We start from the raw sequence: 26,588 nt of genomic DNA on the forward strand, positions 1-26,588 counted from the left end.
CGCGCCCCCGCGCTTCAGTCCGCGTAGGTCATCTGGTCTTCGCTACTGCTGTCCCCGGAGGACGGCCCGGGGTCGGGGGCGCAGGCCAGGCAGGCCTGGCCCACGTCCCTCCAGCAGGGCCGGCAGTACTGGGCACCGCAGGGCGCCGGGCAGGTGTGGGCACTGGGGCCCTCCGGTGAACCGCACAGCACGCAGCGGCGGCGCAGCAACCAGCGCAGCAACGGGCATTGGCGCAGCCATGGGCACCAGCGCAGCACGGGCGGCTCCTGCAGCGGGGACAGGTGCAGCCTGGGCAAGGGTTGTGCTTGCCTGTGGCTAGGGCCAATTCCTGCCCCAGGGCAGGAGAGAGCCCAATGGATGCTTCCTGGGGCTGGGTCGGAGTGGGCAGAAGAGCTCTGCTGTGGTGGGAGCTGCTCCCTCAGGAAAGATGAGCTGGGAAGGACACAAGGTGCCCCCTGGGCTGCATAACAGCTGAGCAGATGGTGCACAGGCCTGTGCCATGTGTGGGCAACTGAGCACATGCAGGTCGGTGTGGGTACTCCCAGCTGGGCAAGAGCAGACACAGGTGGGCAAGGCCTCAGGACATGGGCACCAGCGCAGCTCGAGTTGCCATGGGTGAGTGAGGACTCCAGCGTCAGTGTCCCTGGGTGGCAGTGGCAGCACAGGGTGCAATGCACAAGTGCTTGCACAGGCATGCGTGTCCCTGCCCACCCATGTGCTGCTCCCCCTCAGGGTCCCTGACACCCCCAACCCAGCCAGGCCCAGCCCCATGGAGCCCACAGCATCCATCTCTCCTCCGTGCCCAGCCCGGTGTCTGCACTCACCAGGCCCCAACGCTGGGCATGCTGGGCGACCCGCCGACGCTGCCGCTGGAGGAAGGCCTGGCGCTTCCGCAGCATCTCATTGTAGAGGAAAATGACACGCTTCTTCTCCCGCTGCTCAGGCACAGGGCAGCGTGAGTGCAGCTGTACAGGGACCTGGGGCTGCCCCTGGGGAGTGGGCTCAGCTAGGGATTCAGGGCAGACCCCAGGATGCAGGGGGCAGCAGGACATGATGCCTTGGCCAGGAGGGATCAGCTTCCCAGATGGAGCCGGGGGCAGGGTCTCACCTTGGGGAAGAAGAAGGCAGCAATGACGCGGCGCAAGCGGTGGGTGTAGACCTGCAGCAGGCACAGCAGCACCAATACACCCAGCGGGAGGCAGCTGGCCATGTAGTCGCCCTGCTCCATGTGCCGGGGCTGTGGCAGGCAGGCTGGACACAGACAGAGGCAGAGGGATGCTGAGGCCCCTGACCCCACCCCCAGAACAGCACTGCCCCCTCTGTGGCCCTGGATCCCAGTGCCAGGCAGAGAGGCCTGATTGGGGTGGGGGGGTCCCCTCATCTGCTCACCAAGGTTGTTGGACTCCAGCACTGTCTCCGAGGATGTGTTCAGGGCCCCAATAGTGCTGCGCAGCAGGCGGGCCAGCAGTGACCTGCCCCCGACCCACACCTCCAGGTGGTGGCTGCCTGCGGTGGTGGGGAGCAGTGGTCAGTGCGGCAGTGCTGGGAACATGGGGTGTTCTGGGGGCTGTGGTCAGGCCCTGCCCCAGGTGATGGCCTCTGTTGGCAAGTGCCTTCATGGCTGGGCAGGGCATTTACAGCTAAAGGAGGCCCTGCCCCTGTCCTGCCAATGGGGCCATGGGGCCAGGGCAGCCTCCATGCTGGGCTGCAGGGCAAGCACTCACTATGGAAGGAGTACTGCACAAAAGAGTGGTGCTGGATGATGCTGAGCGAGGTGTAGAGCAAGTGATCCAGGCCCCAGGCCAGCAGCAGGAACAGCAGGGGCGGGAAGCAGTCCAGCAGCTCCAGCACCTGGGGGGAGTGTGGCCGTCACCACTACCCCCAAACCACAGATCCCGCCCTCCATGTCCCAGCCCCCTGCACCCCAGCCCAGTGCCCCCAGCCCCCTGAGTGCCACCAGTGACAACCTGGTGGTGCCAGACTGGGCTCTTGCTTGGTGCTTCTCCATGCTAGGCAGAGCCATGGTCACGCAGCCCCATGCCTGCTCACCATGCTCTTCAGCTCGGGCACCTGGAAGGCCAGCCGGCAGGGGAAGACAACGCTGGAGACCTCAGCTCGGCGCAGGGGCAGCAGCGTGTGCTTCTCCTTCAAGATGACATGGAGCAGGACTGGTCCCACGGACGCAAGCCGGGCTGTGTCCTTTGTCCACAGCTCTCCTCCCTTGTGACCCGGCGCTGCCCTCGCACCATGGCCTCACCTGCTGCCTGCGCCGGGCATCAATCTGGCGGAAGTAGGTGGTGATGTAGAGGTTGTCAAAGCGGATGTTGGAGTTGTACTGGTTTGTGTAGGAGAAGGCCCTGGGGAGAGTAGTGGTGGCACCAGAACCCGCCGGGGTTGGGGGCACAGACGGGTCTTAGCCCCTGTTTCCAGGAGCAGCCACAGTTCCTACTTGCGGACTGCACATGGTTATCACAGCCTTCTGCACAGCTCTGCCAGCAGGGCAGGGGGAGGTCCCAGGCCCTGGAGCCAGGCAGGACCCTGCCTGTGTACTGCCCCCTTCCCCCCGTGTGGGCACTCACGAGATAAAGATGAAGATGAAGGTGCAGGAGAGCAGGACGCGCACCACGGCCATGGCAGTGCCTAGCTGGGCACTGCGCTGGCGCAGCGTGGCCATCACCTCTGCCACTAGATGCTCCCGTGATATGTTTACACCCACCAGCATGTCCTGGTGCTCCTCCTGGCCAGGGTGGGGATCAGTGCTGGTCTCAGGGCCCCAGGCTCTGCAGAGCCCCTGGGTCTTGTGGCCAGGCTCTGGCAGGGGGGACTCCGCACCTGGATGACCAGCTGGGCACTGAAGTCCTGCTGCAGGTGGTTGACAGAGGCGTTCACCTTGTCGTAGGTCTGTCCAAAGTTGCCTTCCACAGGAATGCGGTCCCGGCACCAGATGTAAATCACTGTGGGGGAGGATGGGGTGCCAGGTCTCAACATGGGGCCCCAGCACCCCCCACCCCATGGGGCCCAGCTGGCTGGTGCCTCACCCTTGACAATGTGGCAGAGGAATTTGAACTTCATGGGAAGGCACAGCAGGTGGCTGATGAGTGGCACCACAATGTGCCGCATGCAGGATTCATGCTTGGTTTCAAACCAGGCCTGGCAGCGCTCAATGGCCTTATCAATCACGTCTGCAGGGCAAAGGGTGTTTGCTGGGACCGGTCCAACCCAGCCCCCTCCTGCTCCCATGTCCCAGGGTGGGCACGGTGCAGTGTGAATTCCCATTCCAGCCCCTGTGTGTGCCCCAGTCCCTGGCATACATATCGCAGCCCCCCCACTCACACTTGCAGCGCATTCGGGTCTTCATCTCATAGAGTGTCTGGGTGCTGAGGGCATGGCGGGGCAGGTGCCTGTGCGGCTGCTGCAGGTCATAGCCCTCCTCACTAGCCACCTGCTCGTTCAGCCCCGCAAAGGTGCGGGACACATTCTGCGTCTCCTCATTGAGTTTGCGCCCACTCCTCTGCCAGAGACAGGCACGGTGTGATGGGGGCAAAGCAGCTCCATCCCCTGCCAGCCAGAGATGCTTTGGCCCCCGCACTGGGCTCCCTGAGCCCAAGGGGTCCTGTCCCCTCCCTGCTCACCACCATGTCACGCAGCACCAAGCGCATGGGAGCCGTGGACACGTGCCAGATCTGCCGGCTGTGGTTGATCTGTAGCTCCACGGTGCAGCCCGTGGAGCGCACCACCTCTTCCAGGTTGTGCCACAGGTTGGCGATGGGGCCTGGGGGTGCCAAGATCACTGCCATGGGCACAAGGCGGGCAGGGAGCGTGGCACCTGGAGGGCCTTGTGTGGGTGTCCTTACCATCATAGACAGCGGCCAGGACAAAGGTGAGCACATAGAGCCGCCCCTCCTTGCCCAGGAACTTGGGGACAAGGAGGAGGCTGGTACAGCGGAAGTGCGGCGAGATGCCCCAACCCAGGGCACTGATGCCTGTGGTGGGAGAAGATCAGAGCTGGGGGTGTCCCTCTCTGTCCCCTCTCAGGGCCCATTGGAGGCCCCAGCACAGAAGCCAAGAGCACTGAACCCCACGTCCCACCCCACAGGGTATCAGTGCGCCAGGGACCCCCATGCCTGGGGCAGCCCCCACTATAGCACTCACCTGCCAGTCCATACATCAGCTGGACCTTGTGGCTCTCCTTAATGCTCATGGGTACGATGAGGACCTGGGAGAGGCCTGGGCCAAGAGCCGGGAGCTGGGATCCCCACTCTATCCTGGGTGACAGCCCCCACCTCCCTCCAGCACATGGCTGTCCTGCCCTGTGCCCATCCCCATGGCATCAGGGCAGTGTCCCCCAAGAGCTGAGCGATGACCACCACCTATCCCAGCCTTGCCTCCCCAACCCATACCCACAGGCCTTTAGCCCCACACTGCCCTCATGCCCTAGGCAGACTGACCTAGGGCGAGGCAGCCCCCAATGCTGGCGCCCAGCAGGAACTTGCTGGGGCGGAACTGGTCCGGGTGGCTCCAGAGGAAGCAGGCACAGCAGGCGGGCAGCAAGCGGCACACGGCATGCTTCAAGGCTGTGTGCATGGGGGGTCAGTGCCAGGGCCCCCACTCCAGAGCTGAGGTGGGGAGTTGGGGGAGGGTACTGACTTGTATTGGGTGGTTTCCGCCTTGGCCTTCCCGGTGCGGCTGGCGATGCCATGGTGCTACGTGGCCAGTGATGCCGTCTCCCGGCAACAGGCCATGATGCCACATGCGTGGAACCTGCCCCATTGTGATGTGGTGCAGGAGCAGCCCCACACCCAGCACCAGCTGTGCCCACTACCTGCCCCAGCCCAACAGGTGCCAACGCTGAGCTGGTAGGAGCCAGTGGGATGGTGCCAGCCTGGGGCCGGGGGAGCCAAGGCAGGGAGGCCTCTGGGGCAGCTGCTGTGGGGCTTGGTCCCAGCTGCCTCTCATCTCTCCCAGCCCAGGCCTTGCTGCAGAGCAGAAACCGATGCCACGACGCTGCCACATGGGTCTGGTCTCCCGCCTCCTCAGGGCCCTGGTGCCCAGGGGTCGGGGAGCAGGCAGGCACCAGTGGCCCAGGGACCCGGTGGAGGAGAGCCTGGTGCGCAGCGTAGTGCGCAGCATGGGTGGCTTCCTCTTGGGCATGGCCCTGGCCAGCCTGTATGGGGCCATGGTGCTGCTGGCGCAGAGCTACAGCATCTGGTACTGCCTGGCCTCTACCGTCAGCCTGGGCATGGGACTGGGGCTGGGCATGGCCTTCTCTAGCAAGGTGCGGCTTACTGTGCTGCTGGGCCTGCCCCATGTCTTCTCCAGTAAGCGCCACAAGGCCCTGTGCCCACCCCCAACCACACACGGGGTTGGCCTCATGCTGCAGAACTGCCCTGGCAGGCACATGGGCCAGCCCCTACCCCAGCCTGCAGTGAGTCCTGCACGGCCCTGGCACTGCACCCTGCACCCCCTGCTCCCATCTAGAGGACCCTGGGCTTGGCACAGGCCCGGGCCCACCCCTGCCTTTCACTCACCTGGTACCTCCCACCCATGCCCTGCAGAGGAGGCGAAGGGGCTGCTGCTGGTGCTGGCGATGGGCATGGCCATGCAGGGTCCCTGTGCCAACATTGTGCGTAACTTCACCCGTGCCAGCGAGGCTGTGTCATGCGGCGCCGAGCTCGCTCTCAACCAAACAGCCGAGATGCTACAGCGGGCACGGGAGCCACTGCTCAGTGAGTCCCGGGGGTCTGCATGGAACAGGGACCTGTGGGACCCCCCCGGGGTGCAACCAGCCCCTGCAGGGCACTCATGTGCTGCCCTCCCAGGTGCGCTGAACAAGATCAAGGCCATCGCCCAGAAGGCCAAGGTAGTGGGAGACCGCGTGCGCAAGTTCTTCCACTCTGTCATGGACTCAGTGCGGCATGTTGGTGAGTGGGGGCCGCCCCAGGGCCCATGCCTGTGGCCTAGCTGGCCCCCACCCTGACCCAATGCACTGCCTGCAGCCCGGGTCCTGCGCAACGTGTGGCGCTGGCTGCTGGGCATAGGTGAGCTCTGCAACCAGGAGCTGGGCACACCATACCGCCGCTGCCTGCGGGTCTTCGATGATGCCAAGGACCGGTGCGAGCGTGCCATCCCCGCCCTCTATTTCCTCTGCTACATCGTCCTCGTCTTCAAGCCCCTTTGTGGCGTGGCCAACTGTGAGTGTGGGATAGCCCGGGCGGGTGCAGGGCAGGGGATGGCAGGGCTGGTGCAGGTCTGGGGCACGAGACCCCTGACAGAACCCCACTGCCCGCAGTGCTGCTCGTCTTTTGTATCATCCCCTGGTACATCCAGCCCTTCCTGCGCAAGAGAGTTGCTGCCCGTGAGTGCCAGGCCCTGCAGTGAGGGAGGGACCCTGCCCCCTGGGGGTCAAGTGTGGCGGAGGAGAGCACACAGATACAGCAGGAGTCCGGGGCAGGGGCAGGTGGATCTCCCCATGACTGCCCTCCCCTCCCCCGGGGTCACTCCATCCCTGACCCCCTCCTGCCCCAGCTGTGCTGAAGGTGCTGAACCGGGTGCGTCAGGAGTTCGAGTTCAACATCTCAGCCGTGCACCAGTTTGACGTGAGCCTCAACGCCACGCGCAGCCTAGCCGAGGTGGCGCGGGACCTCATGGAGGCTGTGAGCCAGCGGCTGCAGCCGGCCCGTGAGCTGCTCGGCTTCTTTGCCCATGCCTCCGTTTGTGTCGGCCTCTACCTCTACCTGCAGTGAGTGGTGTCTGCCTGGTTCCTGGACATCCAGCCAGGGGAGAAACCAGGCATCTGGCTCCCACCTCCCTGCTCCAACCTTTCAGACCTCACTGCCCTTCTGGAGCTGGGAGAGGACCCAGGTGTCCACGCTCATTCCCCAGTCCCTCCAAACCCCCGTGCCCCCTGCTTAGGCTGCATGCCCCCGCTGCCTCCAGGGCCCTGTGGTACCGGCGCCAGTACCTGCGCAACGACACCTTCGACAACATCTACATCACACAGCGCTTTGTGGCCATGGACATGCTGCGGGCACGGCAGGGCCGCCCCACCGTCCTGCCCCTGACAGCATGGGAAAGCACCAAATACATCCGTCCTGGTGAGGTCGGGGTCAGTGGTGAGCGCAGGGGGCACTGGCCATGTCTGTCTCCCACCCTCACTGTGGCCCTCCCTGGAACAGGCTCTCTGATCCTGTCTCGCCGGGAGCGACGTGGGTACGGGCTGGCGCTAGTCCGCGTCCTGCGCCATGTGCTCCTGGGCCTCAGCCTTATCCTGCTAGACTATGGCGTGTTCTGGCTGCTTGACCTGGTGCAGCACCAGCTGCAGGGCGAGGTGGTCGCCAGGGGTGAGCTGGGGGGACTGGGTGTCCTGAGCTCAGCCAGACCCCTGTCCCCCAGCCCCTTTTGCCCTGCACCAACTGCAGCCCACCCACCCTGTCCTCACAGCACCGGTGCTGGCCAGCATTGAGGTGAAGGGCTCAGGTTATGCCAGTGAGATCTACCGCAACCTGGTCTCAGCCTTCGATGTCCTGCAGCGTGGTAACATCAGCGTGCTGAGCCGCCGGTGCCGCCTGCGCCCCGCCGAGCCCAACTACCAGGCCTACCGCTTCATCGGTGACTGCTGGGGCAGGGGCGGGAGCATGCAAAGCAGGGTCCCTGCCCCAGAGTGAGTGGGGGTGGCTCCTGCTGTGCCCACTGCCCCGTGTGACCCCCATGCCCACAGGGCTTCTGTATGGCGTGTGCTGCTTCACTGCTGTCTTCGGCAGCTACGTCGGACGTGTGCGCAGGGCCCTGTGTGCCTGGTACTACCCCTTCCGTGAACAGGTGCAACCCCTGCCCCCAGGCTGGGAATCCTCCCCCCAGCATTGGACCCCCTGCCCCTTGCTGACCCCCTCCCTATGCCTCAGGAACGAACCTGCTTCCTCTACAACAACATCCTGACACGGCGTGAGGGGCTGGCGCGGGCCCTGTGCCGGGCAGTCCAGCAGCGCGCAGCTGATGGGGGCCACATGCACCCACTCCTCATCCTCGCCTCCAGGTAGGGAGCCTCCAGCACCCCTGTGCCCCCAGCACAAGGCTGTGACTGGGAGCAGCCCTGCAGAAACCAAGGGCTTCTGGTCCCCGCCAAGGGCAGGGGTGCAGGGCCTGGGGCACCCTCCCACCGAGCCTGCGCTGTTCCACAGACTGCGGCCGTGCGCCTGGCTGGTGCAGATGCTTGGCATCCACCAGCAGTACTGCCTAGGCTGTGGGCGCGTCACCCAGCCCGACCTCATTGCCTGCATGACGCCCAGTTGCAGAGGTAGGAGCTGGCGGAGAAGCCAGGGGACTGTGCATAGTCTCAGCCTGGCATGGTGGCACCCCAACCCCTGCCTCATGCTTGCCCTCCCCAGGAGTCTACTGCCAAGAGTGCCACCAGGCGCTGAACAACATCTGCTCCATCTGCATGGCGCCCCTCTGCTACCAGGGTGATGGCAATGAGGAGATGTGAGCTGATCCCCCCCACCCTGGGGCTGGGACCCACCAGAGGGGGAAACGGGACAGGGCACTGCCAGGGGGGATGTTACCCCTGGGGGCAAGGACCCTTGGGCAGCCCATGGGCCTTGGAGTCTGGGGATAGAGCTTGAGGCCAGCAAGCCCATGGGCCAGCTGCAACCCTGCCCTTGCCCACAGTGACTCCAGCGATGAGGAAGCCGTGAGGCTGTGGCTGGGGGCTGCGAGGACACTACGTGGGCAGCAGCAGGAGCAGAGACACCGGCTGCGGCAGCTGCTGCGACGCCGGATCCGGTGCTGGGTGCAGGGCCGCAGGGCTGGCCGGCGACTGCCCCGGGAGCTGGCCCAGTGGGCGCAGGTGCAGCTGGAGGAGGACAGGAGCGGGGGCAGCGAGGATGGATCCTCCAGCCCCAGGGCCGTGAACGAGGGCAGCTCTGGTTCCACTTCTGACTCCAGGTGCGGGCAAGGCCCTGGCCGGGGCTGGTGGGGTGGGAGGTCCCAACTCCCACCCTGCACTGGATGAGCAGATTTGAAGACTGGGTAGCAACTGGCATCAGGGCACGTGGCTAGGGGGCAGCAGCCTGGCCCCAGCAGGCACTGGGGCCCTGGGCAGGGGCAGGGTAGGGGAAAACTTGTGCTGGGTCCTGAGCCAGGAAGTAAAGGGGCTTGAGGGACCCTAGGGCTGGAGAAGCCCCTCCTGCCCCCACCCCTCACTCACGCCCCGCCCCCCCCCCCTGCCCCCAGCCTGGACTTCAGCTACCAGGACCAGTCCGAGGGCAGTGATGGGAGCGCGGGGTCTGTGCCCAGCCCAGGCACCCCCAAGCACGGTGTGCCGGAGATGCCAGCCACGTTGAAGGAGGCCGCACCAGGACCTGACCCCTGAGGGATCCCTGGGCCCAGCTCAGCACCACAGTCAAGGGCCAAAGACCAAACACCCAGACTCCAGGCACCAGCCTGAGCACCAGCCCCATGGTCCGCAGATGAAGTGGGGCCCGGATGAGGCAATAAAACAGCCCTGGGGCCTGGCAGTGCTACACAGTGAACCTGTGTCCCATGAGGGGTTGCACAAGGGTCCAATGCTTCCATGTCCCACTGCTCCCTGCATCCTCCACGGGCTGCTGATTCCCTCAGGGTACGAGCTTGTGGGGACAGGGCCCAGCCAGGGAGAGTGACAGACGACAGACGGACACAGAGCCAGGGGCCACGGGGTCCCTGCTTCTCCGTTTATTGTCAAGCAGCCTTCATTAAAAAAAAACAAACAAACAAACAGGTAAAGCAACCCAGAAGCGAGGAGGCAGCAGGAGGCCTGGAGGGGCCAGTGCCCCCCACCCAGTGCCCCCGGTTTGGTATCTGTACAACAGAGGAGTTCAAGTAGCGGAGAGTTCAAGTTCACCATAAGGCACTTTGAAGCTGGGAAGGGCCCCACGCTGGTCACCCCCGGGGCAAGCGCCGGCAGCCAGGGCAGGGATGACCAGAGAGAGGGAACTAGGAGTGGGGGGGGGGGAATATATTACATCATCTCTTTAAATATAGATAAACTCTTAGTTGAGGCTAAACAGGCCACATCCGTCCATCCCGCTGCCCCTGCCCCAACGGACGCGTGTGCAAAGGGGCCAGCGGGAGCTGGGGATGCCCCCCAGGCAGACTCCCCAAATAGTGCAACCGGAGAAAGCAGCCGGGAGTGCAGGGCGAGCATGCTCGCCGGGGGCTGCTTGCTCTTGGGGGGGGTGGGTAGGGCAGCAAGGGGCATCTTGCTTAAGGCACGGGGTGCTTGGCAGCTGCAGGTCCCATGAGGCCATGAGCCCCCAGGGCAGGGGGCAGATGGGGGCACGACCCCACAACCCCGGGCAGCACCACAAGCTATTTACAATGACGGGGTGAGACAGACATGGACAGACAGGCAGGAGGGAAGTGCACAGGGCACTGGGGCCATTTTGCCCCCCAACCCACCTGTGCAGGACAGACATGCACACAGTTTGAGGGGCAAGAGGGTCCCCCACTGGAGATAAGTGCACCCCCCACCGCGCCCCCAGCCCAGAGCTGCTCCATTGGGGGGAAGGAGTTGGGCCTGCCCCACCCAGGGGTCCAGCCCCAGGGGCCCGTGTGCGTGCAGGGAAAGCCACCAGGGGCCACGCCAAGGCTGGCGGGGGGGCGGGCAGGGTGTGGGGCTGGCGCGCGCAGGGTTAACCAGTCCTGCCAGCGGCAGGGAAGGGTGGCCCGGTGCAGACAGGTTCGGCACAGCCTGTGCCGCCCCAGGGCTGCGGCACCCTGCCAGGGGGCGGGGCTGTGCCCCCCCAGCGCAACAGGGAGGGGACATAGATGGACAGCCGGATCCCTGCGCCCAGGGGCCGCCCGGGGCTGGCATTGCCCCCGCCCTGCCACGCCCCGGCTCCCGGCAGCTCACGTAACACCCGGGGCCGCGGGGGGGCCCGGGCGGGGTGCGGCCCCCGCCAGCCTTTCATTGTGCAAATCCGCCAGGGGGAGTTTCCCCCTTTGCATAATTCAGAACAAACAGCGACGGGAAAAACAGGAACAGAAACTCGCGTCGTCAAGCCAGGCCGTTGGTGGGGAATGGCTTCCCGCCGCCTGCCCAGGAACCCAGGAGTCCTGGCACCCTGCCCCTGTGGTCGCCCACGTCCAGCGGGGCAGGGGCAGGCCGCCCACTCCCCAGGTGCCTGGGGGCTTTATTGCTTCGTGCAGCTGTGCGGTCCGGTCCAGCGCGCCAGGTCTCACCTTGCCAGCTCCAAGCCCTGGTTGGGGGCTGCGGCAGCCAGGCCCCCGCCCCACTGTGTGGCCAGGCCTGAGAGGAGCCTGGTGCCATGGCGGCTCCCAAATGCCCCTGGCACGGTGCATTTATGCCATCTCCATGGGCACGGCGCCGTCCGGCTGCGGCCCCTCCTCAGCCTCGGCCTCCTCGTCATCGTCGTCGTCGGGGGGAGGGGGTGCTCGGCCAGGGTCCCAGAGGCGAGCAAGCGAGAGGCGCAGCCCCTCAAGGCGCCCGTTGGAGAGGTCGAGGCCCTGGGGCCCAGCAGGTGGTGGGGGCGGGTCATCGCGGCGGCGCCGGCGCGTCCGCACCTCCAGGCAGTTCTGCCCCTTGAGGTGGCGCTGCAGGTGGTCATCCTTGGCAAAGGCCTTGTGGCACAGGTAGCACTCATAGGGCCGCGCACCCGTGTGCAGGTGTAGGTGGTTCTTCAGGTCGTAGCTGTGCAGGAAGCGGGCGCTGCAGTGAGGGCACGAGTACGGCCGCTCACCCGTATGCTTGCGCATGTGGATCTTTAGCTTGTCGTTCCTGAGGGCAGAGGGGGCTGTCAGTGGGGGCTGGCACCCCCCACCCCCCGGCAGGAACTGAACCCCCCCACCAGCACCAACACCCAGCAGGGGACAGGAGCAGGGCATGGGGTGGAGTGCATGTCAAGCCCCTGCTGCAAACCCTGCCCCTGCCTCCCTCCACCCCCAAGGGAACTTCCTTGGGCTTGGCGATGGTGTGTGCCTGGGCTGGACTCACCGAGTGAAGCGGACTCCGCAGACCTCGCAGGCGAAGGGCTTCTCGCCAGTGTGGGTGCGCATGTGCCGGGGCAGCTTGCCTGCGCCGTGGATGACCTTGTGGCAGACGGGGCACTCCTGCGGCATCTGCGAGCGGCGCTTGCGCACCAGCTTGTCAGGGCCGTCTAGGCCAGGAGCCAGCGCCTCGTGGTGCAGTGAGCTCAGGTAGGCCATGAGCTCGGGGTCCATGGGTTCCTCATCAGAGCCAGCCTCCTCTGGGGACAGCGGTGCCTGGTAGGGGAAGGGGAAGGCGGCCGGCGGCAGATCCTCCTCCTCCCCAGGCTCATAGGCAGCCAGGCCCTCGGGCAGGGGCGGGGGTGCAGGCGGGGGCGAGGGTGGTGGGGGTGCAGGCGGGGAGCTGCCGTAGCCCTCGGTGTCCAGCACAGGCTCCTCGGCCCGGTGGTTGAGCCGCAAGCCCCGGGCCTGCAGGAACTTGCGTGTCTTCTTGCTGCGCCGGGCGGCAGGCCGAGGGGGCAGGGGCTCAGCTGTATCCCCGTCGCCATCGGGCAAGGCCACGAAAGCCTCCAGGTAGCGGCGGGCACGCTCCCAGTCGCCGGCATCTGGTCCTGGCGCCTCCAGCCCACTGCCCTGTAGGATCTCCACGCAGGCGGCGATGACGCAGGGAATCTCCAGCAGCCGGGCGGCACGCAGCACCTCTCCCAGAGTGGCCCGGCTCAACGTCAGTGTGGCCGTGTAGGCGAACTCCAGCAGTGCACCCAGAGCCTCAGGCCCCACGAAGTCCAGCTCGCACACGTCCTGGCCTGGCCCCAGCCCCGGGCCCAGCCCTGGCCCCGCAAACAGCTTCTTGAAGTAGAGGCTGCAGGCAGCTAGCACGGCACGGTGTGTGCGGTACTCCAGGCCGTGGCTGCGCAGCGTCACATCGCACAGCACCCCCAGCTGCCGCTGCTCGTTCAGGCTGCAGAGCAGCTCGCTGCTGTGCTCTGGGAACGGGATCCCGATCAGGTCGTCCTCAGGGCCCGCCATTGTTCTTACCTGCAAGGGGACATGGCATGTCAGCACCGGCTGGGACAGACCCTCTCCACCCCAGGGTGCCATGCACAACCTGTCCTGCCCTGCCCTGCCCTGGGCCGCTCGCCCAGCTGGCCCTGGCACAGAGGGGTTGGCAAGGGGGCAAGGGTGGAGAGCCCCAGCCCAGTGGGTCACTGCACCCAAGGGGGCTGCCCTGTGCCCCCAGGGCAGGGTCAGGAGCTGCCTGTGGGGGGGCCGCGCGGCGGGGGGAGGGCCATGGGGCGGGGGAGGGCGCAGCAGCAGGAAGTGCTGTGGCTGCAGTGCTCGAGGTGCTGCGCAGCCCTAGACGACCTAAGGAAACCCCCCCGCCCCCTCCCCCGCGCAGCATCGATGTCGGGGACGATAGGGGCCGGGGGAGGGGGCGCGCGCCCCACAGCCGATTCCGAGAAGAGATAACCCAGTTCCCACGGCAGCGCCCGGCCCCGCAACACCTGCCTGGGAGCTGGTGCAGGAGGGAGGATGGGGGCAGGGGGCCTGGTGGCTGGCATGGGGGGGAAGCCCCCCCCCCAGCCCCTCTCCCTGGCTCCGAGGCACTGGCCGCCCCCACAAGCCTCCCCGGCTCTCCAGTGAGGCCCCCGGCTGTCCCCTGAGCTGGCACGGTGCCCGCCTGCCGCCCCCAACGCGCCACCACAGCAAAGGGGGAAATCTCAGCACAGCGTGTTTGAAGCTGCACCCAGCACTGGCGGCTTCCTGCACCGCCACTCGCAGCCCCCATGCGGCAGCCCCCGCAGCACAGCCATGCCAGCCCCATGGCCACAGACCAGCCCCTCCCGCTGGGGCCACGTAGGACCAGGCACCTGCCAGCTTCATGGGACACTGGGCCACAGGTCCCGCGAAACCCAGGAGATGCCTGCTGTGGCCAGGAGCAGGCTGAGGCCTAGGCTGGGTATGGACAGGGCCTGGGGCCGGGCTGGCAACCAGAGCTGTGCTCACTGCCCTTGCTGGTGGGGTGGGAGCGGTGCCAGCGGCTGCCCCTCCCTGCTGCGTGGGCTGGGCCCGGCCAGGCCAGCCCAGGCCCCAGCCGGCCTAGCCCTGCGCAAACAGCCCGGCAGGTCCTACGCGTCACCCTGGTAGGACAGGCTGTGCCCGACCCTGCACCTACGCCGGAGCCCCGGCCCGCCCTGCCCAGGCAGGTGCCGAAGCACCTGGCCAGGGACTGCCCAACTCGGGGCAGGGGACTTCCAACCTGGCTGAGTTTGGGGCCTCTGGATGGAGGGCTGCAAGGGGGAGAAGCCATGCCAGGGACTCCCATGGCCCCACAGCCCCCAGCCACGTGGGCAGAAGCAGGGAGCTGCCCTGCCACATGGCCTAGCCCCTGCCCCACTGCCAGAGGAGAAACGTGTCCAGAGCTAAGGGCTTAGCCCAGGACCTGGCTTGGACAGCCAGGGAATGGGGAGCACCAGCATGCACCCAGCTCCCTCCAGCCACATTCCTGGGGTCCTGCCCTGCTCCGTGGAGGATCCCAGCTGGCACCGGCCACTCAGGGCAATGGGATGTGCCCCCTATTCCCCAGGTGCCAGGCGGCCGGCAGCCCCTGGCAGGCCAGCCTGGCCCAGCCCCCCAGGCCGCACCCTGCGCTTGGGTGCCAGCCAGGGGGAGCGGCTGCCTTCGCAGGGCGTCACCGGCTGTGGCAGCAGCTGCCCCTCCCCGCAGCCAAGCAGGCTCGACCGGCAGGGCAGGCACCACTGGGAGCTGGCCTGGCCTGGCCGGCAGCTGCATAGGGACACGCTGGGCTCTCCTGCTGCCCCCAGGGGTTCAAGCCCCGGGGAAACCCTCCCCAGCACCCCCAGAGAAAACCCAGGCGTTCTGGCTCCCTGTGCCCCTCTAACCCTCCAAGCCCGACTATCCCAGAACTGGGGAGAACCCAGGTGTCCGGGCTCCCAGTCCTGTGCAGCTGAGCCCCCCCCCCCCCCCCCCGGGTGCAGGCATAGGATGAGCACAGGGCAGGCGAGGCCATGTGGTATCCGTGGGCACAGATGAGCCAGGCTCAGCCTTCACGCCCCCCAAGCCAACGAGCCCTGACAGCCCTAGGCAGCTTATGGCGCATTACGGGGGATTAGCGGGAAGGCGATTTCACAGGCAGCTCAGCCCTGCGCCCCCCCGACACCTGGCCCCAGAGCCATGTCCAGGGCCTGTCCCTGCCCCAGGACTGGTGGTGGTGGGGTGGGAGTGAGGGGCATCAGGGACCTCCCTCCATTTGGCTGCCACAGTGGAGGGGGAGGGAAGGGAAGGGTCCCACATCCCCCCCCGGGGTGTGTGGCACTTCCCACTCGCTGTAAAGGGACTGTCTGCAGTGGCAGGAGCCCCTGCCCCTTGCACTCTGCTCCAATCCCCAGCCAGGCCTTGGCTCACAGCGGCACTGTGCTGGAGCCCCGGCTGCAGCCTGGAGCCTCTGGGGCCAGGGGAGGAGCCGGTGCCCCAAGCGCCACCACAGCACGGCTCCACCCCAGGAACCGACAGGGGGTGCCCATTCTGGGTGGGTGAGAGATGGGGGCACGGGGGCCTAAGCAGGCGAAGACCCAGAGCGGAGCAGGGCGGCTGGGCCCAGGCCGGATGCCGGCGCCGAGGGGCAGGCCCCGCGGGGGCGAGCAGGGAGGGGGATTTTCCATCGCACCAAACCGCTCGCCCCCCCGCCCCCTCCCCGGCACATCCTCCCCACTGGAGCGAAGTCACATGCTGCACCATCGAGGCAGATGCGAATGTGATAATGAAGCTGGGGGGGGCAGGTACGTGGGTGCACGCAGCTGCTCGCGCCCCTTCCCCGAGCTGCCATGGCCCAGCACCCACCCTTCCCAATGCCGGATGCCCCGGGTAGCAGGGGACGCGTGAAGCTGGGCCCACACCCCAGCAGCACTGAGCATGGGGGAGCTGAGCCGAGCTGTGCACAGGGCACTGGGTGCTTGGAGCTGCTGGGCCACGATGGGCAAGGAGGTGCTGGGCTGGGGCCGGGTTCTGGAAGCTGCGTCAGCACCTGCCCGCTGACTTCACTCTTTCCAGCGTGGTGCGGCTGGCGCTGGCACCGGAAGGCCGGGTGGTGACGGGCTGCTCCCAAGTTCAGGGAGCCGAGGAAGCAGCAGTGCCGGCTCCCCACGCCCACGGCCCTTGTGCTGCGCCTGCTGCAGGCCAGGGGGGGTTACGGGGATTGCATCCCGTGTCCCGACAGGCCCACATCACTCCTGGTAACCATGCTGCGGGCCTGCCGGGAACAGTGCCACCCAGCCCGGGTCAGCCTGACCTCTGCGCACTGGGGAGGCCAGCCCTGCCTATCCCTGCCTGCTGGGACGAGCTGCTGGCAGGGCCCCACCTACCAGGCCCTGGCAGCTCCCCAGGTACAAGGGGCCCCGGAAACGCCTCTCTCCAGCTGCACCAGCCCCTACACCCCACATGTTCACCCCAGAGATATCTAGGCTGCAGAACTTGCCCGCCCCACCCCGCTCCCACCCATCTCCAGGGGTTGCTGCCCCCCAGGGCTGTGGCTGCACCCCTGGAGCCACACGAATCCCCCACCGCAGTCTGCGCTAGCAAGAGGCCCTGGGACGGGACGTGCTGTCGAGGGACTTCACAGCCACAGCGGGAAGGATGAGTCAGCCGGAGGTGAGAGCAGCGCTAACCACTGGGCCCCCCTCACCTTGGCTTCCCAGGCCAGGGGGGAACCCAGGAGTCCGGGCCCCAGCTCCCCTGCAATGTAGCTCACCAGACTCCTGCTCCCAGGCCAGAGCCACAGAAGGAACCCAAGAGTCCCAACCTCGCCACTTCCCGCTGCTCTCCACCTCCTCGATTTCCTGCCTGATGCACGGCCTAGTCCAGCTCACAGGGTGGGGGGCACTGCCAGATGCTCCCCCCTGGACACCCCCTGCCAGCACAAGAATGCTCATAGAGTCGCATGGCCCCCATGCAGCCCCCGTACCACAGCCCCGACCTCCAGGCTCCCATCCAGGGCAGGGGGCCAAGCTGCCCCTGTCCTCAGTGTCCCCCACCCTTGGGCTGGCAGGGCCAGATTGGGGGGAGGGGGTAGTGCAGCCCCATCCTGCACCACGGCCTGGCAGCCCCAGACCAGAGCAGGTGGGGGGGGGGGGTGTCCTGGCCCCAGCCCCGGACGTAGGGGTGGGGGGAGCCAACCCCGCTCTGACAAACAACGAACACACAAGAAAGGAAATGGTTTCAAACGCCGAGGAAAGCAAAACCCACCTGCCCCAAAGCAGGAGGAGCTGGCCTGGGTGGGGAGCCGGCCCGAAGGCCCCTGTGCCAGCCAGTACCCACACAGACCCCACCAGGTCCTTTCTCCTGGGACCCCAAGCCAAAGGCAGCCCCATCCCAGCTGCACAGTTTGTGCCTGTCTCCTACCCTGCCCAGGAACGTGCCCGGGGCACTGGGCACCCATGCCCTACAGACGATGCCAGGCTCCCCACTGCTGGCCTGGCACATCGAGTCCAGCCAGCACTGCACAGGTACAACAACCCAAGCATCAGACTGGCATGGGCCCTACCTAGGCATCAGAGCCTTGTGGCCTGCCCTGAGCCCTTGAGCCCAGCTCGCGCTGTGGCTCCCTGGGCCCTTCTTGGGGTTGAGGCGGGAAGCCAGTGGCTCTGTGGGCCCGGGAGCAGCCCATGGCCCCTAAGGCTTCAGCATCGCCCCCTCCTGCTGGCCTTGTCGGCCAGCTCCCACCTGCCCAAGCCCAGCGCCAATCCATGCCCAGGGCCACTGGGTATGGATTGGGCCAGGCTCGAGGGCACGGGAGGGACCTGGTGGGCGCAGGATGGATCCCAGCCCTGCCATCCCCAGCCCCCAGCTCCCTTTGTCCAGGGGCACCACCCACAGCCTCGCCATCTGCTGGGATAGATCCACCAGCCCCGGGGCCAAGGCGGGCATCAGAGTTGTGTCCCCCCAGCCCCTCCACGGCCCTTCCTGAACTGGGACAGGCCCCCCGCTCCCTGTGCCCCTCACCGGGTTGTGCCGTCCCGCGTGGCTGCCGGCTGCCTGGCTCGGCGCGACTCGTTCCTGGGGCCGCGCGGGCGGAGGAAGGAGGGAAGCAGGTTTGTGCGCTTGGCCCCGCTCCCCGCTGCACCTCAGCTCGATCCCACCTCAAAGCGTTGACGCCCACACCCCGGGTCACGCACCTCCCAGCCCCACTTCCCAGAACGCATACGCTTAACCCTTCGGCTGCCAGGCGCTGCGGCCGGAACTGCACCGGGGGGTGGCCACCCGGCCCCCAAACCAGAGGAAATTCCCACCATGCCGCAGCCCAGCATGAAGCCCCAGCCAACATGGGGAAGCCCCTGCCCCATGTGCCCCCCTGCAGCAACGAGGCCTAGATGGATGCTCACACCAGGTCCCCACTGGCAGGACGTGGGCACTACTGCAGGCCCAGGTTGCCTGGAGCAGGCAAAACCCAACAGCACCCACTGCTGTTTGGTGGACATGGACATAGGACCCCCTGCACCCCCTCAGCTTCTCCCCATCCATGGGGCTATGTTGCCCTGGCCAAGCTGGTGCCTGCGCCATGCTGGGTCCTGCCTGGGGCTGGGTCCCTGTGAGGGCTGGGTCTGCCACATGCTCCAGCCTGCCCAGCTGCAGTCCCACACTTCCCACCCACATGCACCCGTGCAGGCAGGCCCATGGCCACTGTCTGCCCCTTGCCTGGGGACAGGCCAGCTCTCGGGCCTCGACCCCAGCCCCAGGAAGAGCCACAAGCTCTGGGACTGGCCATGCCAGAGGCCTGGACACCACCCCCCTGCTCTGCCCAGGTCCTGGCCGCTCCAGTGGGAATCTTGGCCTGTGGGGCCAGTCCAGGCCTATCCCCCACCCCCGGCACACAGGACAGGTGCCCTGTGGGGGGTCAGGATGAGCTCCACCAACCCCACGGGGCCACACCTGCCACAGCCCGGCCCCCGATTCCGACCTCCCCGCCCAGCTGTGCCACCCCCGGGCACTGTTCTGAGTTCTCGCAATCCCCCCATAATTACACCCTGCATGGCCCCAGCCAAACAGCTATTACCGGCCCCGCACCACTGATCCCACCTACCACGTGCTCTCCGCCTGTCCTGGCCACCCACACTGGCACAAGGGCAGCTCCAGGGAGCCAGCCAGGCTCCATCACACCAGGGGCTGTCTGGGCAGAGCGGCACAGCTGGAAGCTGCTGGCGCTGAAAGGGTCTGGGGACTCATCATGGAGCCAAGCACTGGCTGTAACCCCCAAATCACCACACAGCCCCAGGCAAGGAGAGCCGGACCGTATGCCTGCCGCGCTGCCCCAGCCGGACGTTTGCTGTTGTGCGAGAGCTGACCATGGCAAAGAGCAGGAACAACCATGCAGAGCCGGGGCAGGGGCACACTGGGAACTGCCAACCACCCTGGGCAGGGTGGGACAGGCTGCAGCCTGAACCCTCCTGTGGATGGTTCCTGGGAAGGCTGGGCTGCCCACCCAACAACTGCACGCTGCCCACCTGGCACCTGCCAAGGCTGCTGGGCACGGGTGCGGGCACTGCTCTTGGCTCATCCATCCTTTGGCCACTGCCTGAGCCCCACAGCCTGGTCCACAGAGCCCCATGCTGCAGGGAGGCCGCAGCATCGCAGGGCCCAGCATAGGAGCAGCCTCTGGCTAGAGGCCTCCATCTGGACCCTCCTCCAAAGCCTGGGGTCTCTGGAGCTGTGGTTGCTCAGTGCTGTGGGGCCCAGCAAGGCCTTTCCAGTGGGTGCCCAGGATGGTGCTTGGCCCCTGCTTGCCCCCACCCTACCCTGGGTGCAGCTGTGGCAGCAGCTGCATCACCCCCAGGACAGACAGTGCCAAGAGCCAGCCCAGTGCAGGAGTGCCAGGCCCAGCCAGCCAGCCAGATTGAGCTGCCAGTCTGGGACAGTAGGGGCCAGCGCCAAGTGGATGGACGCAACACCCCAGGGGGCACCATGGTGAGGTGCCTGCCTGCCAGCCCTGCCCCATCTGCCCACCCGCCCTTTGCACCCCATAAAGCTGGGGAGCGGCTCCAGCAGGGCACGGCCCCCCGGACTGGCGTGCCAGGTGCTAAGGGCGGGAGATAAGGTGGGCGAGGCGGGCAGGGAGGGGCACGGGCACCAGGAGCTACACGCAGCCCTGAGTCACTGGGGTTGCTGATGGCCAGGCCCTGCGGGTGAGTCACTGCGTCCCCCCCACCCCGGCGTGTCGCAACCTCCCCTGTGCAGCCTGAGCAAGCCCCGAGCAGCACCCAGGGGCACCTGGGCACGGGGCCAGTGGTGCCCACTGAGCTGCTGGGCCACGCCCCACACTTCCTAGAGGCCCACATGGCAGGCCCTGCAAGAGAAGGCAGGGGAACCCAGGCATCCAGGGAGGCCGCGCTATGGGGGTAGCCGGCACGTGCCCACCTGTGCCAGGAACACAGTGGACTCTGATGCTACTTGTTAAGCACCCCAGTGCTCATCATAACCCCCCCTTATTCACCAAGCAGTTGGGGGACCCCCAGCCTGGGATGACCCCCAGAAAGGGGCACCCACTGACCTGGGCTGTGGGCTCAGGAACACAGGGCATGAGCTTGTGCAACCTGGGGGGAGGGATACTGGGGGGGATACCCTCCCCCAGCCCCCTTGGCCTCCCAGCCACCAGGGGATTGCATGGGGCAGTTGGGCCCCTCCCTGCCCCCACGTGCCTGGGCGTGCGGGGCCAGAGCCACGGGCTGGGCGGGCAGGGGCGGCAGAAGGAAGGAAGGGGTTGCAGAAACAGGGCCCAGGGGGAACAGGAAGGAAACACTGAACAGCAGAAACCAGAGCCAGAGGAGCCGGCAGGGAGCAACGGGCTTGTACCTATCACCGCCCCCACCCTGCTGGGCCCTAGGCCCTACAGGGGTGTCCAGAGGCTGGGGCAGCCTGGCCTGAGGGCAAGGATCACCCTCTTATCTCAGGGTGTGGGGCATACCTGGGGTTCAGGGCATCCATCCCATGCCTGGCCCAGGACCCTGAGTGTTAAGTCAGCCCCAGGATCTGCCCCACAAGGTGGCAGGATCTGGCTCCATCCATGGCCCTGCCCCCCAGTGCCAGGCTGGGGCCCAGGAGTGCTCCCTGCGCCATCCTGTCCCGCTCCCGTCCAGCACTCGCAACGCAGCAGCCTCCCCTCCCAGCCAAGAGCAAACAGTCATGGGAGCTGGCTGGAGGCCGGCCAGCCCCACGCCCCTGCTGTGGGAACAGGCAGGGCCTGCCCAGCCCCTGGGCAGTGCCCGCTCCCAGCCTGGCAGCCAGAGGGGGCCACACAGGCCTCAAACGCTGCAGCAAGCTGAGTCAGGTCTCAGCCCAGGAGCATGCAGTACCCAGGACCTACTGCTGCCCCCATGGTGCTGCTGGGAACAGACCCCAAGACGGCTTGGCCCTGCAGTGGGGCTTCAGGGAAGGGAATGTCCTTGCAGCATGAAGCCAGCCCAATGCATGGTGCAGGACAGCCCCCGGCCTGTCTGTGCAGGGAGGGAAGGGACAGGACATCAGGGCCTGGCTGGAGCAGGGCACAGGTGCGGTGGGTCCACCTGACCTGAGGACAGCACCGGCCAGCTGCCCCCACACACCCCCAAAATAGCCCAGCTCCCGCCCCCGGCCAGCTGCCCAGCACCGGCTCATCCTGCCTGGCGGGGGTGGCTCTAATCCCCACAGCCCGGGGGCTGAGGCCACCACCAAGCCCTGCCCCACCTGCCTAGAACATCCTCCTGCCCCCAGGCTGCCGAGCAAACCTAGGCCCCCCTTCCCTGGGATAGGGGTAGCCCTGCAGAGCAGGGACAGAGGACACCCCATGGGGCCCTACAGCAGGCTGCCCAGCATTGGGGCACCCTCACCCCCCATGAGACCAGCCCTAGGCCTGCTGCAGGCCCATCACGCTGCCCGGGAGGGGGCGGGGGCTGCACCCCAGCTTGGGCCTACTCACCACAATGCCAGCTGCTGCCCATGGGGCCCGGAGCAGCAGGGACAGCCTGGCAGCACTGCGCGGCGTGCCCCAGCCACCCGCCGGCGAGGCCAGCGCTCGCCTGACCTACTTCTCCTTCCGCATCACCTGCTTTCATTTTCCCTCCCGCCCGCCCCGGCACGCCGGGCGCTCCCTGGGGGCACTGGCCGCTGCATGGGCAGGGCTGGGGAATGGACAGAGGCTGCAGCGTGGCACCTGTCACAGGGGCTGTTGGGCGCTGGTTTGAGGGGTGGATCAGGAAGGTGGTGTCAGGGAGTCATCATTCTCTCTGCCCCCAGTTGGCACCGCCTGTCAGCCACGGAGCCAAGCTTGGCAGGTCTCACCGGGGCACCTGCTGCCCTGTGAAATGAGCCCCTGGCCAGACCAGGCTGCGGCATCTGCCAAGGGAGGGGGCACCATGGAAGGTGCCCAGTCCATGGGACCCCAGCCCCCCATGCCACCCCTGATCCAGCCCAGCCCCATGTGCCAGGGGTTACTATGGCGGCCAGCGCAGGGGAGCACAGCCCTCGGGGGCTCAGCGCAGAGGCCGCGCTGCCAGCCACGATTTCTCTGCGGTTTCATCATCCACCCCCCGCCTGCCCGCCCCCCCGGAGCGGTTCCTGCTCAGCGCATCGGGCGGCAGCTGCAGCTCCAACCAGCTCCCAGGGCTGCACGCCAGGCCAGGCCCGGCCCAGCGCACCCCCACCCTGCACGGGCAGTGTCCCTGAGCCCCCTGCCCCTCAGGCCCAGCCCCAGGCAGGAGGCTTCCCCCCCAGGGCCCCAAGCCAGGTTGGGGAGGGGTCTGGGGTCCCCACAGCTCCATGCCCCCTTGCTCCAATCCAGACACCTGCAGGGTTTCCTTGGCACCTGCCCCCACTCCCAGCAAGGCCTGAGGGCCGGGTGCCAGCGCCACGCTCCCCGGTCCACATCTGCCCCCCCAGCTCCCTCCCACACAGCCAGAACGATGCCTCCCGACCCTGCCCCCCCTGCTCACATGGCACCGCCAGCCCAATCACGCTGCCGTGGCCACAGCCTCTGGGCCCAGCCCGCACCCCCCCCCCATCCCTGCAGCTTCCCCTTCTGTACGGCGCAGCCCTGCTCCTGCACCCGGGCGCACCCTCCCCCTGCCGTGCAGCTCTGCCCTGGGGTGGGGGAAGGGGGCAGCCCAGCACCCCCTCCCCCCACACACACAGGCAGGCTCAGACAGGCCCGGATCCAGGCACTGATCCCTCCACAGGCCAGGGCAAGAGGACGTTGCTTCACTTGGTGAGGGGGAAACTGAGGCAAGGACAGGACAAGGCTTGCCGAAAGCTGCTCAGTCAGCAGCACAGCTGGAAATAGAGCCCAGGCGTCCTCGCTCCCAGCCCCCTGCCCCTGCGCTCTAACCACTAGACCCTGCTCCTCTGCCAGGACCAGGGATAGAACCCAGGGGTCCTGGCTGTCACCTCCCCCCCACCCAGCTACCACTAGACCCTACTCCCCTCGCAGAACCCAGGTGTCCTGTGCATGAGCTGGGAAAGCACCACAGGCCCCGGAAGGGAGCCCAGGGCCTGGGGCAGGAGCATGGGCCAGGCTGGTTAGTGCGCCAGCCAGCTGGCATCAGCACAGCGAACAGCCCCCACCCCGGACAAACACTGCTGGGCGGGCAGGTGGGAACGGCTGCAGCAGGGCTGGGCGCAGGGCAGAGTCCAGCCGCTGCCAGACAAGGAGCACGCTGGTGGGGTGGGTGCAGCAGAAAGGACCCCTCAAGAGGGGAGGAGACATCACCCTCCGCGCTCATGACACCAGGTCTCTTGCAGGCCCCACGCAACCCAAGCCACAATGAACAGACAGGGAGGCTCTGCACACTGTCGCCCAGGGCCACATGCCCCAGCCGGGACCATGGGGCTCTGCTGCAAGTGACACTTGGGCATGCGCCCAGCCAGTGCTGTGCCCCCTCCCCACCAGGCAGGCACCAGTCCAGCCACCATGTGAGGGCTGTGGACTGCAGTGTCAGGCTCAGGCCCTGCACTGGGTGACAGCACAATCCACTCCATGGCTGTCACCTGTGGCAGTGGCTGGGCAGCCCTGCATGGCACCGGCACTTTGCTGCCCCTCTGGAGCTCTGGGGTGAGACCTGCAGCCTGAAGCCCCCAGGCCCACAGAGCAGCTGGCGCAAGGAGGGAGCAGGCAGCTCCTGCGGGTCTCGGCCCCGTGACACATGCACTACCCAAGCCCCACTGCCCCTTCCCCTCTCGCTGCTGCGCGCACAAGGAGTCCGACTGCACCACCAGCCCAGCCAGTGGGTAACTCCCCCATGCCCACCCGCACTTCCAGGGAGCCAGAGCGGCCTGGCAACGTGTCCACCTTGGCTGTCCCCGCCGGCAGGGCCGCTCCCGGGCGGGGGCTCACGCAGCCTTTGCACGGCCCCAGCGTCCCGGCCCTGCAGGGTGACACGGGCAGCGGGCGGGTCATGCACCTGCGGGACGGGGGGAGACCGGTGCTGCCCGCGCCCGGACCCGATGCGGGGCCACCGCCGTTTCCCGCCACCCCGGAGCCGGTCCGCGGGCACCGAGCGCAGGACTTACCGGCCGGGCCGGGCTGAGCCGGGGCCGCCACGTCCGTGCCCCGCGCTCCACCTGCCGCCCCGCACCTGCGCCCGCGCCGCCCCGCCCCGCGCGCCGCCCCGCCCTCACCTGCCGCTCACCTCCGCCGCCGGCTGCCGGCCCCGCCCGCCCCGCCTCCATCCCGGGCCGCCTCCACCGGGACCAGGAAGCGCCCTCCCCCGGCCCCGCTCATTGGCGGGGGGGCGGCCTCGCAGCCGCCCATTGGCGGGGGGGGCTGCCCTTCAGGCCCCCCCCGGACACTCCCCCCGGGGGGGCGCAGGGTGCACCGGCTGCGGGCGGGGTCGGCCTACGGGACTGGCAGAGCTGAGTCAGGGGAGGCCCGGCCGTGCCCGGCCCGCGGCCACCGCCTGTCCGCTCGCCTCTGCCCATCCCCGCGGCCCCGGAGCCGGCCCTGCCCCGCCCCGCCCCGCCCCGCCCGCACTGCTCCTGGCCCCGCAGCCGGGGCGGGGGCCGCGCTGCTCCCTCCCCCGCCCGGTCCCCCGCTGCGGCAGGGCGCGGGGCGCCGCTGGCTCCCAGCCCGGTCCGGCCGGGGCACGGGGCGGGGCCGCACCCGGACACCTGGGGCCGCCCCGCGCTGCCGTGACCTCAGGTGACTCCCGCGCCCGCCCCGCCCCGCGCTGTCGCCGGTGCCCCCGGGCCGGGCCGGGCCTGACTCAGCGCGGGGCGCTGCGGCCGGGCCCCGCAGACATGATCTCACCGCGGGAGGCGGCCAGGCCCTTCCGGGCGGATCTGGCTCCGGGTCTCGCCGCCTGCCAGGAGCTGCTCCCGGCCCGGCTGCAGCGCTGGCTCTGCCCGCGGCACGGACCGGCCTCCCTCCCCTCCCCTCCCCGGGCATCACCGCCGGCCCCGGGCGTGGGCTCAGAGCTGCTCCCCTGTCCCCGCCGGGTCGGGCCTCGCCTGAGTCTGGGTCTGCCCGCACCGGGGCAGGAGACAGGACCTCCACCCGAGTCCCTCCATCCCCATCCGTCCCCCGCCCAGCCCCAGGGAGGTGGCAGTAGCCTGGGGCCAGGCCCAGGGGCTGCCCTGGGGCTCGCCTCTCCTGGGCTGCTGGGTGCCCCTGGCCCGGAGCAGCGCAGGGCAGGCGGGGATGGGTGGGAGCTAGGGGCGCGTGGCAGGGAGGTGGGTGACGGGGAAATCCAGAGAAAATCCCCTCCCAGGGCCGCTGGGGCCTGAAACCTCCCACGAGCTCCTGCTTTCGCTTTCCAGGGCTGTGCAGCTGCACCTAGGGGTTGGGGCGACCGTGGGACCCACGCGGGGGGCGCAGGCTCCACTGTCCTGGCCCAGCTGGTTGGGGGGCATTGCAGGGAGTGCCAGCATGTGAGATGGGGCAGGGCCCGCTGCGCAGCCCCCCGCGGCCTGGCTCAGCTCCCAGCGGCGCCGAGGTTGGCGGGGGGAGACTTCCTGCACCGCGACCACTTCACAGGCAGCAGGGGGCGGCGAGAGGCACTGGGGCCTCGTCCCGCAGCCCCCACCACCCGAGGCCGCCAGAAGCCGAAATCAAACCCACCGCAGGCCCCGGCGCCACCAGCTATTTATAGATGCCGCAGGGGAAATGGTTATGAGCAGGAACCAGCAGGAGGGGAAGGAGCCCCTGCGCCCCACAGCCCCACCCGGGCTGGGCCAGGCCCCCTCCTTGGGCAGCAAGCCTGCTCCTCACCACCCAGGAATGGCCCCACACCTGGGCAGCAGCAACATGGACCCCACAGGCTGGAGCCACTGCCAGGGCCTGGCACCCACTGGCCTGGTCTCCCTTCCCCTCAGGGCGGCTGGGCTCTCCTGGTGCCAGGGCAGGGTCTGACAGCTCTGCCCTCCCCACCCTGGCTTGGCAGGCACTGGAGGGAAGTGCCTGCGGCGGGCAAAGTTGCGCACCTCCCCCAGCTTTCTCTAAGTTGAGCAGTTTCCCGCAGGCCCTGCTCCGTGGGCTGCCGGCACCCGCTTCCAGGCAGGCGGCTGCCCCTGAGCACCACCTCTGCCACAGCCCCCTGCCTTCTAGGAACCCGCTGCCAACCGCAGCGCAT

General features: G+C 67.8%; 3 protein-coding genes across 7 annotated transcripts; 1 reads left to right on the forward strand and 2 right to left on the reverse strand.

Moving 5' to 3' along the window:
• Positions 1–14: 14 nt before the first annotated feature.
• DCST1 (DC-STAMP domain containing 1) lies at positions 15–4,584 on the reverse strand. Its single transcript, XM_059719062.1, has 15 exons — positions 4,449–4,584; positions 4,153–4,260; positions 3,855–3,983; positions 3,633–3,772; positions 3,334–3,511; positions 3,039–3,182; positions 2,833–2,954; positions 2,580–2,737; positions 2,258–2,357; positions 2,050–2,145; positions 1,725–1,851; positions 1,390–1,506; positions 1,109–1,251; positions 781–935; positions 15–288 (listed from the first exon to the last, which is right to left on the reverse strand). The coding sequence occupies exons 1-15, from the start codon at positions 4,582–4,584 to the stop codon at positions 15–17; spliced, it is 2,127 nt and encodes a 708-aa protein (XP_059575045.1).
• Positions 3,958–9,619, forward strand: DCST2 (DC-STAMP domain containing 2). The gene is made up of 13 exons (XM_059719063.1): positions 3,958–5,726; positions 5,820–5,921; positions 5,997–6,191; positions 6,290–6,355; positions 6,526–6,739; positions 6,937–7,340; positions 7,441–7,608; positions 7,718–7,818; positions 7,902–8,032; positions 8,178–8,293; positions 8,385–8,478; positions 8,665–8,940; positions 9,229–9,619. Exons 1-13 carry the CDS (start codon positions 4,994–4,996, stop codon positions 9,365–9,367), a joined length of 2,739 nt encoding a protein of 912 aa, XP_059575046.1. The 5' UTR covers positions 3,958–4,993; the 3' UTR covers positions 9,368–9,619.
• Positions 9,620–9,686: 67 nt separating this feature from the next.
• On the reverse strand, positions 9,687–24,925 carry ZBTB7B (zinc finger and BTB domain containing 7B). 5 transcript variants are annotated; one of them, XM_059717997.1, is made up of 3 exons: positions 24,640–24,925; positions 11,990–13,020; positions 9,687–11,773 (listed from the first exon to the last, which is right to left on the reverse strand). In XM_059717997.1, the coding sequence occupies exons 1-3, from the start codon at positions 24,688–24,690 to the stop codon at positions 11,338–11,340; spliced, it is 1,518 nt and encodes a 505-aa protein (XP_059573980.1). In that variant the 5' UTR covers positions 24,691–24,925; the 3' UTR covers positions 9,687–11,337. The 5 variants fall into 5 exon arrangements, with proteins under 5 accessions (XP_059573980.1, XP_059573983.1, XP_059573981.1 ...); XM_059718000.1 differs by having other exon boundaries at positions 24,651–24,924; XM_059717998.1 differs by lacking the exon at positions 24,640–24,925 and adding an exon at positions 24,532–24,604.
• Between the last annotated feature and the right edge of the window lie 1,663 nt (positions 24,926–26,588).

Source organism: Alligator mississippiensis, chromosome 15 (genome assembly GCF_030867095.1).
Source record: "Alligator mississippiensis isolate rAllMis1 chromosome 15, rAllMis1, whole genome shotgun sequence".
In the NCBI taxonomy this organism is placed as follows: domain Eukaryota; kingdom Metazoa; phylum Chordata; order Crocodylia; family Alligatoridae; genus Alligator; species Alligator mississippiensis.